The sequence below is a fragment of the Ochotona princeps genome, chromosome 31, assembly GCF_030435755.1.
Source record: "Ochotona princeps isolate mOchPri1 chromosome 31, mOchPri1.hap1, whole genome shotgun sequence".
NCBI classification, from domain to species: domain Eukaryota; kingdom Metazoa; phylum Chordata; class Mammalia; order Lagomorpha; family Ochotonidae; genus Ochotona; species Ochotona princeps.
Genome location: NC_080862.1, coordinates 7,551,474 through 7,569,896, shown reverse-complemented (window position 1 = coordinate 7,569,896; position 18,423 = coordinate 7,551,474). Strand labels below are relative to the sequence as shown.

At 46.7% G+C, this 18,423-nt stretch overlaps 1 protein-coding gene across 2 annotated transcripts in view; it reads right to left on the bottom strand.

Annotated features, from left to right (window-relative positions):
• Nucleotides 1–18,423, bottom strand: part of CDC14B (cell division cycle 14B) — a 64,960-nt gene that overhangs the window by 22,827 nt on the left and 23,710 nt on the right. For both annotated transcript variants that reach the window (XM_004591808.3, XM_004591809.2), the window contains exons 3-5: nucleotides 18,134–18,209; nucleotides 15,451–15,543; nucleotides 3,355–3,431 (exon numbers count right to left, since the gene is read on the bottom strand). In XM_004591808.3, coding sequence (XP_004591865.2) covers nucleotides 3,355–3,431; nucleotides 15,451–15,543; nucleotides 18,134–18,209 — 246 coding nt within the window. The remainder of the gene's footprint in view (nucleotides 1–3,354; nucleotides 3,432–15,450; nucleotides 15,544–18,133; nucleotides 18,210–18,423) is intronic.

Here is an 18,423-nt window from a genome sequence, read left to right as displayed (position 1 = left end):
AAATGATCTGCCATTTTTGGCTCTAACAGGTAAGCTTCATCTTTAATCCAACTAATCAAGAATTTTGTCCTGGCTGGATGGAAAATGCAGCAGGGAGGACATGAACTTGGGTCCATAGGATATTCCACTGCTTATAAGGGTGTGTCTTATATATAGCCAACTGAGCCATCGTGCTGGGCTCAAGATGCAAATCTGACCACACACCATTTTATCTTTTTATCTCGACAGTTTCTCTCCTCAATTAAAGCTAGAAAAGATCTCTAGCCAAACCACAATCCAATTTTACCAATAGGTATTGGCAATATCTGAATAGAAGGTTAACAAATGGCTAGGGTGGTGGTGGCGCTCAAGGCACGGGCCTGCCTAGCAGCATCAGCTGAGCCCAGCCGGCTGGAAACATTCATTCTCAGGTCCCCCAACTCAGCCGAATTAACTGCTCCAGAGGCGGTGCTAGGACCTCGCCCAGCGGCTATAACATTTCCTGTTTATCAGTTTGTCCCCTGAGAATCTGAAACCTGTATTCATCTTGAATCCCGCCTCTTCCTACAAAACTGAATAGATGCCATTAAAACTCACTGGTTTAAGAATTTTACGAAGTTAGACTCAAGTTAATAAAATATTGCTAATTAACATCAAAAACGTTATTTACTGAAAATAAAAGCTGTTCTTGCTAGCGATACTTACATTTATCTTAAGCAATTTAAATGGCAATTATTTTAAAAATATGTAGCTTCTTTCAACATACTATCAGGTTTCAATTCATTCTGGTTTGTCTACTTTCTAATCCATATATTCTTCAAAACACTGACACAAGATGAAGCACTAGACTTTAAAAACTTAAGTCCGTCACAGGCTCACAACTTCAGTAAAATAGAACAAATGTGAAATACAGTATGTATACTGCTACAAACCCGTAACAACACACGTTGACAAGAATCAACTACCAGAAGTAGTAGAGGGAGACTTGAAATACAAATCCAGATTCTTTTATTATAGGATTCCAGTCATAAAATTACTAAATTCCTGTCAATCTCTAAAATACAGTCTCAATTTCTGCATGTATCTCTTCAAAAATGGACAGACTGGGAGCAGTACACAGGCCAGTCAGGAAAACACTGTTCTGGAGAAATCAAGTATCTAACAATTTTAACTCTTACTTTTGGTTTCAATTCTCTACAAAGCAACTAACTTCTCATACCAAATTTCATTTTTTTAAAAAAGATTTATTTCTGTTGGAAAGGCAGATTTACAGAGAGAAGGAGAGAAAGAGAGAAAGATCTTTTGTCCACTGGTTAACTCCCCAAGTGGCTGCAAAACCCAGAGCCAGAGCTGAGCATATCTGAAGCCAGGAGCTAGGAGCTTCTTCCTGACCTCCCATGCGCGTGCAGGGTCCCAAGGCTTTGGGCCGTCCTCGACTGCTTTCCCAGGTCAAAGCAGGGAGCTGGATGGGAAGTGGGGCAGCCAGGACATGAATTGGAGCCTATATGGGAACTCAGTAAATGCTAAACAAGAACTTGAACCACTAGGCTACCACACAGGGCCCAAGGATTTATTCATTTTTATTAGAAAGTCAAATGCACACAGAAGAGGAGACACAGAAAGTTCCTCCATCCACTGGTTCACTTTCCAAATGGCCATAACGGCTGGATGTGAGCTAGTCCCAGGTCTCCCACAGCATAAGCAGGGAGCTGGCACTTGAAAGGAGGGGAATGATTCATGAAGCCACTGCACTGGCCACAAATTGCAGCAATGTTTAATACAAGAATGGCAGTGAGCAACATTTTTTGAGATTTGTATTTAAATGAACTCCAAACTCTTTTTACTTCAACACATTCCATGAATTCATGTGAAGTGTGTGAGCGGACTCATTGTTTAGGATCTTGTGTTATGAACTCTAGAAATGGTATTATCAAGGATTACCATCATCAAGAGGAGCTCTGCAGAACAAAACCATCACCCACCTCAGATAACAGAGTCATTAAGGTGCCCCAGGACTCAAGAGGAAGGGAGGGGAACCGGTTACAGCACAAAAAGTCAAGCCACTGCCTGCAAAGGCTGCATCCCTTATGAGCACTGGTTCAAGTCTTGGCTTTTGACCTAGGCTGCTGCTAATGTGCTGGGAGAGCAGTGGAAGACGGCCCCAAGTGCGGGGCTTACACCACCCACTGGGAAGACCCAGCTGGAATTCCCAGCCCCTGGATTGAGACTGGCCCAATTCCCAAACACTGGCGCTTATCTGATGAGTAAACCAGTGGATGGGAGGTACCTCTATCATTCTACCTTTCAAAGACACAGATACATCTTTAAAGACAGAGGAGGAGAGCTGACTTCAAACCCCTTCTTCTAATTTCCTGAATCATAAACATAATCTTCAATGTTACATAGTCTCTATTTCACAGTTGGAAGAACACATCCCACAGCTCCCCTGTGATAAAGCCAGGCCGTGAGAGTTATGTGCGGCAGCCATAGAATCGTTCAGGATGTGATGTCCTTCATCAGGAAACGTGCAACTAACTGGTACAGTCTTCTCAAGTCCTCTGAAGCCTTCTGGTCCTCAGCCTTCCGAATAAGGCAGTCTCAACAGCAACAAAGTTTTGAATGGAAGAATGGTGCAGGGTTTGGAGTTCTTGAAATGTGCAACCAGCAAATCCCGTTCACACATTTGTCACCCATTAGTTACCCTACATGTAAGTAGATCGCACAGCTAAGTATTTTGATATATAAGCAGAGAAATTTTTAGGGCTGTATCTGATGGACAAGGACAAATATTTGCCTTCAGAAGATTTCCAATTCAATCCGCCAGTGAGTGTGGGAGGAGGGTGGTAGCTGTGTGTCTGAGACCTGAGCATCCACCACCCACCTCAGCTGCCCTACAAATTCTTTCCAGCACTTTCATAACCTCATCAGCACCTCTGCTGGCTCTGTCCTACAAGAAAGGGGCTTTGTGCCAGAGGAGGCAACTCTGGGTTATTAGGAAAACCTAACTCCGCAGTGCTAGCTCTGCATCCTAGACTCTAGCTAGCATTCTTTACCCGATTACAAAGCCTAGCTTCTAATAAACAGCTCTCCATTGGCAGGAACTTGGCTCCCTACACCCAATACCACTCTCAGGTATACTGGCTATTTTTCTGGAGACATTTTGAGTTTGACAATTTGCACTTAGTGGCCCGAGGCCAGGGACCACTCCCTCAACGCCCTTCTGCACCAGACAGATATAATACCATCACTGCTGAGAAATCCAAATGAGATCCATAGCATTATTCACACACAACAACTATCCCTCAGCCATCAAAAACTGCCAAGACAGTTCATTTGGTGAAATCAATCAATCTACCACATCATTTTTGTATTTACCTGAAAGGGATATAGGACGTATCCCCAAAGATTAATATTCTATATGCATCTTCTGGAGTTCTCCCCAAATATATAACCTGTATTTGAAAAAAAAGAGAAAAGGCCATTTACTTGTAACTGAAGCTATAGTGCTTACACTAAAGCAGAGGTTGCACAATCGCCAGCCAAGCAGCGGGGCCTTACGGAGGCTTTGCGTCACACCCAGTGAGTTCCTTCTGTGCCTGGGTTGGGGGGCTTTCTGTAAGAGTCCTGCCCCATAGTGTCACACGCCCCCATCGAAAGAAACACAGCACTCAGAAAACAGATCCTTCAAATCCAGTGTGAGAGGGAACGCAGACATCTCCCTCCCACTAACGGTCCCTGAGCTGGCAGCTCACTGCAGGGCGCAGACTGTGGTAAGGTGGAAACACACACAAAAAGCAGAGGAGATTCTGAACTCCACCGCTCACGTAAACGCAAGGTGCACAGTTCCTGGAAACTGCATCTGTCTCCGATTCTTCTCTGTGTCTCTTTGGAATGATGTCTACGGAGCAGGCGCTGCGATAAAGCTTGCTTCTCTTGCACTGCTGCCATCCCTTATGGACCCCAGTTCGAGTCCCAGGTGCTCCACCTCCAATCCAGCTCCCTGCTAAAGTGCTTCGGAAAGCAACGGAAGAAGACCCAAGTGCTTGGACCCTGCACCCAAACGGGAGACCTGGAAGAAGCTCCGGGCTTCAGCCCAGCCTGACCCGACTGTTGTATACACTTGGGTAGTTAGGCAGTGGAGAGAGGACAGAAATCACACCACCCCATGCAACACTGTCTTTCACATAAATTCATTAACTCTTATTAGAGAAATTTAAAAAGTCATGTTTCACGTTCATTTGCTACAATACTCCTAAGCACACGTTGAGTATCCTTCTGCAGCAGGAGGATGTTCAGGTTCCTGCATTATAAATCCAACCTGTCTGGGCACTGTGAAATTTTCCACCCGCTGTGTCATGTCTGCACCCAGAAAGCTATGATTTCAATGCATTTTGGGTATCAGATCTGCAAATCAGGGATGTTCAACCGTCCGTTCCTTGGCATTTAAGATAGAGCACTGGTATTCTTGCATTCCCAAGGTTTTCTATCTTTTTTTGCTTTTACTTATTTTTAGTAATTAAGATATATGACTCCACTGTCATCATTTCTAGTGTTCTATCTTCCCATCTCTCCTTACAAGCAGCCTGTTTGTTCGAAGGACCTGGAATTCAAAATTCACAGTATCTAGAAGTCCATCTCCATCCCCATCACTTCCAACTCACCCACGAAGGACAAGGTACATTGCACGCACCAGACACGGCACAGGTCACCTTACCACTGTCAGGCCAAATTCTGAGGCTATTTTAAGACAATACATCTTAACTTTTACGAGTTAAAAAAAAAGTATTGGGCCCGGTGGCGTGGCCTAGCGGCTGAAGTCCTCGCCTTGAATGCCCCAGGATCCCATATGGGCACCGGTTCTAATCCCGGCAGCTCCACTTCCCATCCAGCTCCCTGCTTGTGGCCTGGGAAAGCAGTGGAGGACGGCCCAATGCATTGGGACCCTACACCCGCGTGGGAGACCCGGAAGAGGTTCCAGGTTCCCGGCTTCAGATTGGCGCAGCACCGGCCGTTTCGGTCACTTAGGGAGTGAATCATCGGACGGAAGATCTTCCTCTCTGTCTCTCCTCCTCTCTGTATATCTGACTTTGTAATAAAAATAAATAAATCTTATAAAAAAAGAAATTAATTCATATAAATTGTTCTAAATCAAAAATCCAGCAAAGATTTTTTTTTAAAAGACTTATTTATCTTTATTGGAAAGTCAGGTTTACAGAGAGAAGAGAAAGAGAAAAATCCTCCATTTGCTGGCCTTTTACCAACTGGCAGCAATGGCCTGAGCTGAGCCGATTCGAGGCCAGGAGCCAGGAGCCTCTTCCAGGTCTCCCACGCGGGCGCAGTGTCCCAAAGCTTTGGGCCGTCCTCGACGGCTTTCCCTGGCCACAAGCAGGGAGCTGGATGGGAAGTGGGGTAGCCGGGATATGAACTAGCACCCATATGGAATCCCAGTGTGTGCAAAGGGCCATCACGCCAGGCCCTAGCAAAGTTCTATGAAGATAGACCCTAAAAGCAGTCATTAAAGATTTCCATAGGCCATCTCACCAACCTGAAGACTCTTAACTTTATCTTTACTAAGACTGCAGAGGCACGCAACGGGCCCCGTGGCTGAGACACCCACTTGCTGTGTCAGGTTGTTGACGTTGGAAACCCAGCGTCATTCCTGCCTCCAGCTTTCTGCTAATGCAGACGGGCAGGCAGCACTGATGGCTCCAACAGTGACTCCTGCCACCCACGTGCTACTGCTGGGCCAGTTTCTGGCTCCCAGCCCTGCCTCCAGCTGGGGGCCACCAAGGGCACTTAGAGGGCGAACCAGAGGACGGCAGCCCCTTTGCTCGCCCACCTTGAGATTTTCTAAAGGAAAAAAAATATAAAATTATATAGAAATTTGAGTCACCTACAGGAGCGTAGGAACCCACAGGAAGATCAGCTCCGAGAATAGAAAGAGCGCTTTGTTCAGTACGATCCAATATCAAGCAAATTTTAAAAAAGTATTCCTGACTCATGTGCCATTTCTCATGCACTCGCTCTAAGAATAACATCTGTAGTCTCACTCCACAGATTGTATTTGTGCAATGTGCCTGTTCCTGCATCAACTCTGTATTTATATCTCGCGCGTCAGCTCATCTTCCACTTTTGCGTTACTATTGTTTACTTGCAAAAAAACAGCTTAAAATTACTTCATGAAAGTTAAAAATCGCATTCTCATTCCTTTCGACCCTAACGTGTCTCCTGTCTAAGAACTCACACAAAACATCCCCCTCAGATCTTTTTTTCCATTCCATTTTAGGACTGCCTGGGCAAATCGCTTCCAACGGAAACAAAAAACCTTTAAACTAAAATCAAGTTTAAAAGCTGATCTTGAAGGTCAAAGAGAGTTAAGAACAGCGCTTGATTCATCTGCATATCTGGGGGCATATTTCTATTCCGTGGACATACATATTTAAAACAAACTAATCAAACAAGACCTGGAGATGTCCCAGATTTGTAAAACCTTCTCTCAGATTATGTAACTTTTCCCTAAGCACCAATCTAATTCTTTCTACTTAAGACTGATCCTTTGTTTTCTTCCATGACTAAATTTGCAGTGGTATTTCCTTCTAACTTTCACAACAATTATGATCTGTGATGCACTGACTGACCTCGGGGCAGCCTCAGGTCACAGGCTCAATTCAAAAGACAGGAACAACATAACATTTTTCCCCACGCGGAAAACAAATTCCTAGTGATGAACTTTTCAAGATTCTACATATTTAAATCCAGTGGAAGGATATAAAAATAATGTGAGCCACACTTCTTTGCTGTTCAGTGAGATAAATGAAGGAAATTGTACGGGTTTAAAATCTATGTTTACGATAGCAAACAAATTTTGGCTGAGGTTTATAATTTTTGCATCTTGATTCCAAAGCCTTCCGAAACGCAATTATTCAGAATTTGTTATTTATGAAGAAGCCCACGCATGACTTGTGAATTATCACAAATTCTTCAACTAGTAAACTCCAGTCAATCAGTGTAATTTTAGGATGTTTCACAGTCTTCCGGCACTTTCTGACCTTGACGTGTTTTCTCAGATCTTGTACATTCTCATGGGAAGTTTGGCACACACACAGAATGCCCACTCTAGTTCCACAGTGACATCTAAAAACAGGAATCAACAAATGGCCAAGAGGTGACAAACAGCTGTGACAGCCAGCTTCCGGAGCAGCCCCGAAATACCTGCCGGCGTTTTTGGTCCTGGACAATCTCATTCTCCTCCCTGTCGCCCCCCACAAGGCCCGGGGCACCGCTGTGTAAACCAGAGGGTGGCACAGAAATGAGAAGCGTGACTCCTGAGGCTGGATCACACAGAGCCAGGGCCTTCTACTCTGCTGCCTCAAGGTCTCCCTGAGGGAGGCAAGCTATCCTCCAGGCAGGACATTCAGGAGAGCGCATCGTGGACTGATGCCTCCTGCTGACCACACTCAGGTGGCAGGGCTCAGGAAGCAGCCATTTCCTAAGTGGGCCCTCCAGCTGAGCGCCACCCAGGCAGAGGCAGAGCCAGACTCACACAGGAGAAGCTACTAAGGACACCCAAACCACGAGAACCACTTGAGATCAGGTCAATTGTGCCCAAAATCCTTGTGTTTGGGGGTAACAAGTATCACACCCCACAAGCAGTAAAAAATAATCAGTTCAAGTTCCTGCAAGTGGCTAGCCAAAGAGGTGGCTTAAGAAGCAGTAGGAAGGCCTTGTCTCTCCCTACACTAAGAAACATCTCCGGGAAGCCAATGTTTTGGCCTATAACTGACACAGCCCTCCACTAGAGACTGGCATCTCGTGCAGGTGCCTGTCCCCGTCCAGCTGCCCTGCTTATCAGGACTCTGCTAACACACCTAGGAAAAACAGCAGATGGCCGAGTGCTCGGGCCCTGCACCTACACGGGAGATCTACATGAAGCTTCTGACTCCGAATGGGCCACTGTGGCCATTTAGGGAATGAACCAGCAGATGAAGATCTCTCTGGCTCTCCTCTTTCCCTGCTTCTCTAGTTCTGACTTGAACAAATAAATAAGGAAGCAAGAAAACTCCCTAGCAGCCAACAGTAATCCCAGAACAGCCAACAAAATACTGTGGGAGCAAGCAGGCAACCAGTCAGCAGTTTCCCAAAGTCATGGTGCAAGACTCTGTCCTCTTGCTCAACACCTGAGCCGGCCGGCCGCTCCCAGGACTCCGCACCAGCCCTACTGCCAAGAACAGCACCTGCCTGCCCAGCCTCTCCGAGAACAGGAGCGTCCTGTCCTGATCACCTGCCCTGTTTCAAAACCTAGGAGGTGCCCCGTAGGCAAAGGGCCCTAACTGGATTACATGTCATTTCCATTGACAAGCCAGGCCTCAAATAAAAACTGCATTCCACATGTTTCTTATTTCTATTCTTACACACAGCATTTGGGAGCTTTGTCAGTGTACTCGGGGAAGTCTGTGGTGCAGCTGAAAGACCAAAACGTTACCCAAGGAGGGGAGAAAAACAAAGCATATTCACATTCCAACAAAACCGGGAGACCAGTTCCAAATGTCACAGTGTCCCCAGCACTTAGAAGTTCTTGCAACTATTTTCCCGTCTTGGCCAGAGGACCATCTGTCCTCTGCCAAGAGCTTCACTAATCATTAAAAAATAACTCTACAGTTTGGTAGAGAAGGTTAAAAAAAAAATTCCGTGCAATGTAGAAGTAAGAGATAGGTTTACCAGGTGAATGCAAAAGATGATGAAGAGAGGTATATAGCACATAACATCATGTGACAACATAAATCTTTTTCGCAGCTCCTACACCAGTAAGAAAGAGTTCTGAATCATTTGAAACCTTTTGTATTTATGAGCGAGGTAGGGGCGGGGGGTGAGAACCAGTACAAGACTACCCACTGGTTTACCCCCGGAACGCCCACATCAGTACTGGACTCAATGCAGCTCTCCTTCACCAAGGGCAAGCATCCAACCACGTGAGCCACGATTGCCCCCAGCATCCCAAAGCCTGCGCTACTAGAAAGCCTCAGTCTAGCCAAGCCCCAGCCATTGCGGCCATTTGGGGAGTGAGCCGGAGGACGAAAGACCTCGCTACTACCCCCTCCCTCTATCTGACTCTGATTTCAGATAAAATAAATCTTAAAGAAAAAAAAAAGTTGCCACACATGGAAGGTTGAATTAAATTTGGAGAATAGATCTGACTGTGATTTAATGACAAATGAGTGTACTGTCGCTAGACGCAACTGCGCATGAGAGATGTTGTTTGTGTGGCAAAGTCATAGCAAAACAAAACAAAAAAAAACCTTCCTTCTTAAAAACTATTTCCTAGCACTGTTTCAGGGGGAACACCGACTCCTTCCAAATCCTCCAAGTTACATGGAAGCAGCAGAGAATACTATTTTCCTAAGCGTGGCTTTCACTGCTCCTCCAGGACCACCCTGCTTGTTAGAGATGGAAGTGGGCCTGTCGCTCAGGCCTTTTCAGCCAAGACAACCATCCCACTTTGTCAAACTAGGTGTTAAAGCGGGGATGCTTAATACATCTGCCATCAGGATCACAAATGATCAGAGGGCCATGTCCTTCCCGAAATTCACACCGCTTGGCAAGGAGAAGACAGCTGAAATGCAGGCAGGTGCACCTGGGAGACAGGGAAGTAAAACCATGAAGAAGGGGGTTAAGTGTGGCCAGCCATCTCGGCCACGGGCCACTTCTTCCTCCGGGTTCGGCTTGTGCTGCCACAGCGCCACGCCTGGCTGCTGTCTACAGCTGCCTGCTTACTGCGCTTCAGGACACCCAGGAAGGGTGTGTCCTGGGGTGGCTGCCTGTGTAGACTTCAGCCCTATGGTCTCCAGTACTGACCACTCGGAGCCCCAAAGAACAGTTATTTAAATAAACGGACCACTATTTCAAAAGATCATCATTAAACAGCAAGTCTGAGGGCTCTAACAACTGCTGAGGCAACGTGCAACACATCTTAGGAGTCTGCTCACGGCCTGTTGAGTCAGACGTTCCTGGAAGTTAATAAGAAGGTGTACCGCAGTAAAGGCTTCAGAATCAAACACAACATTTTGGAAAGGCAACCTACACATTACACATTCAAACCTAGTAAAGCAATCTATTAAATACCAGAGGAAATCAAATTAGCGAGCTGTGCACCAATCGTAGTACAGGTGTGTCACACTAATTTCATACTTTAAGTGCTTTGTATTTGTTTTACACACAGAAAAACACTAGAGGGGCTTATGCTGTGATGTAGCTGTGAGTAAAGCCACCCCCACCTACGATGTCGCCATCCCCAGTGACCACTGGCTCAGGTCCTCACTGCTCCACTCCCCATCCAGTTCCCTGCTAATCATGTTCCGGGAAAAGCAAATCCAAGGGTTAGGGATCCTATTATCCAGGTGAGAGACCTGGTTGAAGCTTCTGGCTTCAGCCAGTTCATTCCTGGCTACGGCAGTCACCTGGGGGTGTAAGCCAGCAGATGAGGAACAGCACCTCACCCTACTCGCCTTGCCGCACCGCTGACTTTCAAACAAATTAATTTTTTAAAAGGAAAAACGAAAAGACGATGGACGAACTCTTGGAGTCTCAAATAAACAATAAATTTTTTTTAATGTAAGAAACAATGGTTAAGTTTTGACTTTGGTGAAAAAAAAGTTAGAAATGAGCTCTAAGTTTTTAATTTTAAAAAGTGAGACACATACACTCACGCTGAGACAGCCTTCATTCCCTGGTTCACTCCCCCACACCATCACAACAGCTAGAGCTGGACTAGACCAAGCCCAAGCCAGCAGCAGGAACTCCACCCAGATCCCCGAGCGAGGGCAGGGACCCAAGGACTGGAGCTATTGCTTGCTGCCGCCCAGGGTGCACACGGGCGACCAGAACCCGAGAGCACAGCTAGGACTTGAATTTGGGCATTCTCGAAGGGATCTTGGCGGCCGAAGCGGCCCTCACGGCTGTGCCAACGCCCACGAAGCTAATTGTCCACGTCAGCTCTCTAAGTGCCTCCAACCTGTGCAAGACCAGAGTATTATACTCTGGAGGAAAACATGAATGTGTGGTGCTCACCGAGAAAACTGACTAAAGAAACTAATGAACAGTGAGACAAAAATGATAACCTCAGGTTTTTAATTTTAAAAGTGTATTTTACCTTTAAATGTATATTATGAGCAGGAATTAGACGAAGAAAAATAGTAACATGTAGTGAACCATAATTTGTGTCAAACACTAAACATGAAATGAAAAGCCAGCTGGGTCTGAAGTGAGATCACCAACACTCCCTGTTTCCCCACACAGTGACCTCTCTCAAATACTTATTCCCCAACTAGAAATCATCATTTACTCCCACCATACTAACACATCACACCTGCATTATAAAGGAAACAAAAAGTGTAAGAGAAGGGCATGCAGCGGCAGCATGGCAAGCTAATCCTCCTCTTACGGCGCCAGCATCCCATGGGCACCTAGTAGTCCCGGCTGCTGCACTTCTCATCCAGTTCCCTGCTAACGGAAGGCCACCCAAGGCCTGGGGACCCTGAACGCATATTGGAGATCCAGAAGAAGCCCCAGGCTTTAGCTCAACTCTCACCATTGTGGCCGTCTGGGGATGTACTTTACTTTCAAGTAGAATTAATCTTAAAAAACATCAATTATTAATTTAAAACAGATTGATTTATCTAATCCCAGCAGCTCCACTTCCCATCCAATTCCCCTGCACTGGGAGGCCCAATGGCCTTGTTTTCAAGGTAAAAACAAACTAATGCAAGTACTAACAGTTTATTCCTAGGCCCAAAGGATCCTCTCGCCCCACCTCCCACTCCACGCTGTGGTTCTGGGCACTGAAGGCCAGCTGCACGAAGACTCCTTCCAGACTCCCAGGCTTCAAAAGGACACATGAAGACAAACAGAGGCCGGTGGGAGCATTTCCTTCCTGACAACTCTCCCTCCAGATTTGCTGTCTTTGTTCTACTGTGAGCGTGCCAGGTCGATCAGCAGAAAGCCTCACGGTCTCCAGCATCCCTCACCAATACCGGAAGTCAGCCCATCAGTGTGTGCAGCATCAGTTCGCGTCTGTAGAAATCTGGAATCCCTCGATGTAACAGATTCCAACCAGATTCCAAAACGTTTAAGTGTTTTATGAAAGGCAGGAAGACAGAGAGAACGAGAGAGAGAGACTCCCCATCTGTTGGGTCCTGGCCTGAATGTCTCGTCGGGGGATAGCGGATGGGGAAGACTCCATCTGGGTCCTCAGGGACTCAGCCATCACCTGCAGCCTCCCCGAAGCTGGCATCAGGAGAGCAGGCAAGACTCCACTCCAGGAACGCTTGGCACGTGGAATGCAGGCACACAGCGAGGCAGCTGCTGCCCCCGCTCTGAGGCATCCTGGGAAATGCAGGGTCATGAAAGGTCTTCCCATGCAGCGCAAGAAATTTTGCACCAAAACAAATGCATCTTTGTATTTCTTTTCCCACAAATGTTTGAAAGATCCCTCATATGTTTTACTCTATTATCATGTGTCAAGTCCTGGAAGCCTTTCTACGTCTAAAATACAGTAACTACAGCAAAACAACCCTCTGTACGCTAAGTACCACCACAGGGTCAGTCAAAATGTGAATCCAAATGGAACAAACATGCCCACATTGCCTAGCCAGAACACCAGGTCTTCCCCCTCCCTCCACTGGTAGTAAAGAAACAGCAGCATCAAGATTTTAAAGGAATGATTTCCCTTTTTAATTTATTTTTTTATTTGAAAAAAGGGTGGTTAGGTAGAACGGGGTGTGTGATAACAAAGATGGCTGCCTCCCAGGCACATGAGCAGAAAGCAGAGAATAGGAACCGGTGCTGCTGCTAACATGATAAGCCCCCACCTGCAGTGCTGTCATCCCATATGGGCTGCGCTACTTCCCATCAGGCTCCCTATGAATGTGCTCTGGAAAACAGCAGACGCTGGCCCAAGTGCTTGTGCCCCTGCACCCACATGGGAGAGGCAGAACCAACTCCAGGCTTCCGGCTACAGGCCAGCACAGCCCTGGCTGTTGCAACCGTCACTTGGGAAGTGAACCAGTGAATGGAAGCTCTCTCTGTAACTTATAAACAAGTAAATAAATAAATCTTAACAAAGCGCAGAGCAGCCTGCACTTGAACCCTGCATTCTGACTGGGGATATCAGCACCCCAAAAGACACATGATATAACCTGCTACAGTGTACCCCATAGCTCATGTCTTCCTGTTTTTTTTTAAGATATTTATTTTTTGTTGGAAAGTCAGATTTACAGAGTGAAGGAGACAGAGAGGAAGATCTTCCATCTGATGATCGACTCTCTAAGCAGCCACAACAGCCAGAGCTGAGTCAATCCAAAGACAGGAGCTTCTTCCAGGTCTCCCACATGGGTGCAGGGTCCCAAGGTTTTGGGCCGTCCTTGACTGCTTTCCCAGCCCACAAGCAGGGAGCTGGATGAGAAGTGGAGCTGCCGGGATTAGAACCGGCACCCATATGGGATCCAAGGCAAGGACTTCAGCCACTAGACTACTGAGCTGGGCCTGATTTTATTTATTTAAATTTCCATATTGTAATTTGTTAAACTTCAATATTATTTGAAAGGCAAAGGAACAGAGAACTCCAACCTGCCAGTTCACTCTCCAGTAACCCACAACAGACGAGGCTAGCTAGATCAAATCCTGGAGTTCAATGCAGGCCCGGAACGCAATGCACAAGTGGCAGGAGTTCCTGCGCCATGTTCAGCTGCCTCCAGAGAACGTGTTAGCAGGGAGCCTGAGCGAGGAAAAGCCAGGCACCTTCTTCTGCGGTGTGGACACCCTGAGCAGCCAGCCGGAGTCCTAATTGCTTCCCAATGCCTGTGGCTGCCCTGGTTTTGCGTCTGTGACAAACCTGAGCTCCCAGCCTACCCACAGTCACCTTCTCCAGGGGTTCCTCAGCGTGAAGCTGCCATGCCAGGCTCTGCCTGCACCAACTCAGACCGTCTTACCTGCAGACTGAGTTGGAAGCAGCCCCACAGAGGTCGTCTACCATGTGAGCTCCACACAGTGGCCCCAGGTGCCCAGAGAAGGACAAGACTCCAACACTCACACCAAGGACAGCCTGCTTGTTGCAGAGGGTCTTCCAGCACTCCGAGAACCAGAGGTTGCTGGCTGTACATCTTGCTCTGCAGAAGGTGTACAGAAGGGGGTTCCTCTCCCCACTGCCTAGCCAAAAAAAATCCCAGTGAAAACACCCATCTCGCCATCCCCTGGCTCTCAGAGATGCCTTGCTTGCTTGCTTTCCTTTTAAAATGCTTACTGCAGTCATTGCAAGCAGGAGAACCAATGAACCAAAGCATAGCCACGCTCCCAAGCCCAGGAGAGCTCCGGGACCCGGCCTGCAGCAGACCTCAACTGCCGTCACACTGCCAGAGAGGACCAGAACAAAACGGAAGGCTTGCTCTCAACAACTCCTGTGAGCATGAGCAGGACAATAAGCCCTGCCCCGCCCCAGATGCCTTAGTCACTGCTCTGATGAGACACCTTGAACACTGAAAAAGGAAAACATGATTAACTTCAAACGGTATCCACTAAAACTTTGAGACTCACTGTTGTAGATTCTGGATTATCAAACCACATACCGGGGCATAATTTTGCCATGACAAAAGCAAACCTGGAGGTCAGGAGGAATAAAAGAACTCGCCCAGAGACGAACTGTTACACCTGTCCCCCTGGGGGTGGGGAGGAATGGAGGCAGCACCCCAAGCTTTTCCCCTCCACTGCACCCCACAGCCAGCCGGCCTCCTCACCACCACACAGGTGGGGGATCCACCCTGGAGGGGCTCTCAGACTCAGGACAAACTTCAACTACGGCTGGGTCTTGCAGAAAAACCCACTAACTATTCAATCAACTCTGACTTTAAACAGGAAAAAAAAAAATCTTCCATCCTTCTTACAAATGAAAGAAATTCCTAACTCTGGTGCCCAAGCTGCCTGTTTCCCAACACGTGCCCAGCAATGCCAAGCACAGATTCTGGGGGCTTCTCACTCTGCCTGACGACCGTTCACCTGGTGCACCTGCTTCGGGATGCTCGCAGAAGGCAAGAACTATAGTCAATTACACAACAGTCACACCTCATGCGACAGAGTCGCCATTTCATCATTCCCCTGATCATTCTTGGTCCCAAACCCAGAAAATAACTTCACAACTCTCATCACAGATTGGCAGCTAACAACACAGCAAACGGGCATCACTTGCTGAGTCATAACGAATTTCTGTAAATGACTTTCAGGAGTAATTTTAGATTCACTATAAAATTAAGTCAAAGGTACACAGATGCACATGCCTTTAACGTAAGCCTTCCTAAACTGATTATTTTTTAAAAGGCCGAGGCATCTATGGAAAGCAGGCAAGACATGTTCTCACAAGAAGTGATCTCCAACTTCCAGACTGCAGCCTGTGCACATTTTCATGTTAGGAACTGAGCAAACACTTACCATATAACATCCAACAAGGAAAGCAGCGTTTGCTTGTTTTCTCTGATCTGAGCCAGTAAAATGAATAATTTTCTTCCTTAGCATTGTAATGGACTGCGTAAAAATAAACAGCTGTTAGTAACTCCTTCTCAACTGAGTTTTCCAAAATTTTACTTCATGATGAAGACATATTCCCAATCTTACATCTAAACTTCCACATCAACAAGATGTTTGAATCTGCACTGACACCCCTGAATACCACATAGCTTTTTCCCACAAAAGCCATTTCTCCTGGGATAGAATGAACCTGTCACTGGGGAAGAGGGAAGGTAGGGACAGCCAATGCGGGAAGCCCAGCAAACCCTGGACAGCAGGCATGAGCCAGACTGGATGGCAGCGAGACCTTTCTTTCCTTTTCCTACTGTTTGATTGTACTTTTTAATGACCTGTTCTAAAAACCTTCAAATTAAAATAAAAGGGTATACAAGACAGGGTAAAAATAACCCATGCTGTTAGGGCGTGAGGACGGGGGCAGTGGGAAGGGGTGAGGACGGGGGAGCAGTGGGAAGGGGTGAGGACGGGGGCAGTGGGAAGGGGTGGAGACGGGGGCAGTGGGAAGGGGTGAGGACGGGGGCAGTGGGAAGGGGTGGAGACGGGGGCAGTGGGAAGGGGTGAGGACGGGGGCAGTGGGAAGGGGTGGAGACGGGGGCAGTGGGAAGGGGTGAGGACGGGGGAGCAGTGGGAAGGGGTGAGGACGGGGGCAGTGGGAAGGGGTGAGGACGGGGGCAGTGGGAAGGGGTGGAGACGGGGGGCAGTGGGAAGGGGTGGAGACGGGGGGCAGTGGGAAGAAACAAGGTCCAAGGGTGCTCTCCCAGGATGCTGACGTTCTGTTCCTGCTGTCAGGGATGCACCCACGGACACCCAGTGGACGAAGATTCCTGCACGCCCTGTGCTTCTATCTTTCGTCTCTGCTACTTTTATCAATCAAGAATATGAACGTTTACAGTCTCCGGAGCAATGCTTGGTTAGTCAGCACTTCTCGGGCTATGTGCTTCGCTCATGAGTGAAAAAAAATAAAAAATCAGTATTTCAGTTACTGGTAAAGAACAGAATCTATTCCTCTCCACAGGCTTATATTCCTTCACTTCTGGAAGCCAGTGTTTCAGTAAGGAATGTGTCTCTAGTTGTTTCCACAGTGTAGGAGGTCCGAGAGGAGTAAGAACACAGAAACCAGACCCTACATCTAGCAGCCCAAGCACACTCACCCACATCCATCTCACCATCACTCAGGCAGGTCATCTGGTCAACACGCTCCCAGGCCTTGCACTGGGACATTCCTGGCTGACCCAGTGGATAAAAGTGAAAGGATGGTTGAGCCTTCTGGGGGCTGGGGTGAGGGTTGGGACGGAGCCCAGGAAGAAGGCATCCGTTTTATCTTGGCCCTGTCTGAAACAGCTGAGCCACCACTGGCCACACAGAGCTATCAACGGTTACATTCCCGCTTCAGAGGGAAGGACCAGTCCCTTCTCCTGACAACTCTGTAGCAGGATGACCTAACACTCAAGGAAAAGATCTGCCTAACCATCCTTGCATTTATAATGGAGTGAACATTTTTAAATAAAGCTTGGTTTGGCTGTTTCATTGAATAAACTTTTTTTTAAAGTATTTACTTCCTCCCTCTGTCCCCACCTCTCTGAAAAAAGTTATCTGTCCTTTCAAGTACTTGAAAACCAAATAACAAATTTAAACTATTTAATCCAAACTCTAGAAAACAGGGGTAGATGGCCCGACTAACAGTTCAGACACCCACAGGGATGCCAGCATTCTGGGTTCCACTCCTGCGTCCAGGTTCCTGCTACTGGAGACCCTGGGAAGCTGTGGTAATAAGGCAGGCAGACGGCTTCCTGCCAGTCACACACAGCTCCAAGTGTTAGTCCTGGGGGGCTCTGGACCCCCAGGCGGTTGCCAGTGTGAGGGAAGAGAATGAGCTGGAATACTGGGCACTGTTTGTGCCTTTCCATAGGGAATGTTTAAAAATCCTCTCTGGAATACATTCCTACTACACTGGCACAACAAAACATCACGAGTCTGTTCCAAACATCCCTGCAAGAATGTCATTTTCCTTTAAAAAGAAAAAAAAAAGTGGCCCCTCCCCTAATCTTCATCCTTGGTTTTATTTTCTTACATTTCTTTTCAGAGGTCAACTGTGGCCCCAAAAGATTAAATGAAAAATTGCAGAAATAGCAATTTCAGTACAGGATATATTGCTATAATTACTCTATGGTTATGATTCACTATTAAATCTTTTACAGTGCCTAATGTATAAATTCAACTCTCTTGTAGGTATATAACGAAGCACACTTCAAGAGTCTGTGGGAAAACAAATTTACATTGATGCCAAATTTTGTGATTTATGTCTAGTTTTTTCTTCATACTTATTTCCAGGGTGAGATCCCACGTATGGATGGATTTCAAGTTTTCTTTGTGCCAGCACATGTATCTTCTACATTTATTTCCCACAAACTTCTGAAGCATCTCCATAGCAGAAGACATAGGGTTTGACTTGCCCTGTGGTTTCAAGTGTCTCCCAGAGGCCTAGAAAATGACCAAACTGCTGTGTCTTTTTCTTACTTTTCTCCCCAAAATTTAATTCACAGTGATTACTTAGCTCGAATCTTAAGTTAAAAAAAAAAAAAGACTTTACCTTTAATTTCTTATTTATCTTGCAACAATATCTGTAAACCATTGCCAGATTGAGTGGTCCGAAATCTGCATAAAAGCTTCAAAAATGAAAAAAAAAAAAGACATACATGTAGACTTGTGTGGTCTGCACAGGCGTGCCCCGCTGGGGCGCTGTGAAATCAGACGAGCATTCACTGACTGGCTAAGGGCAGACACTTCCAATGCACTGTTTCCTCGCGCGTGGAAACAACATTCTGGCCCAGTACCCACTAGAAATTCCCATAAAGGCTCCACTGTAACATTTAAATCTAA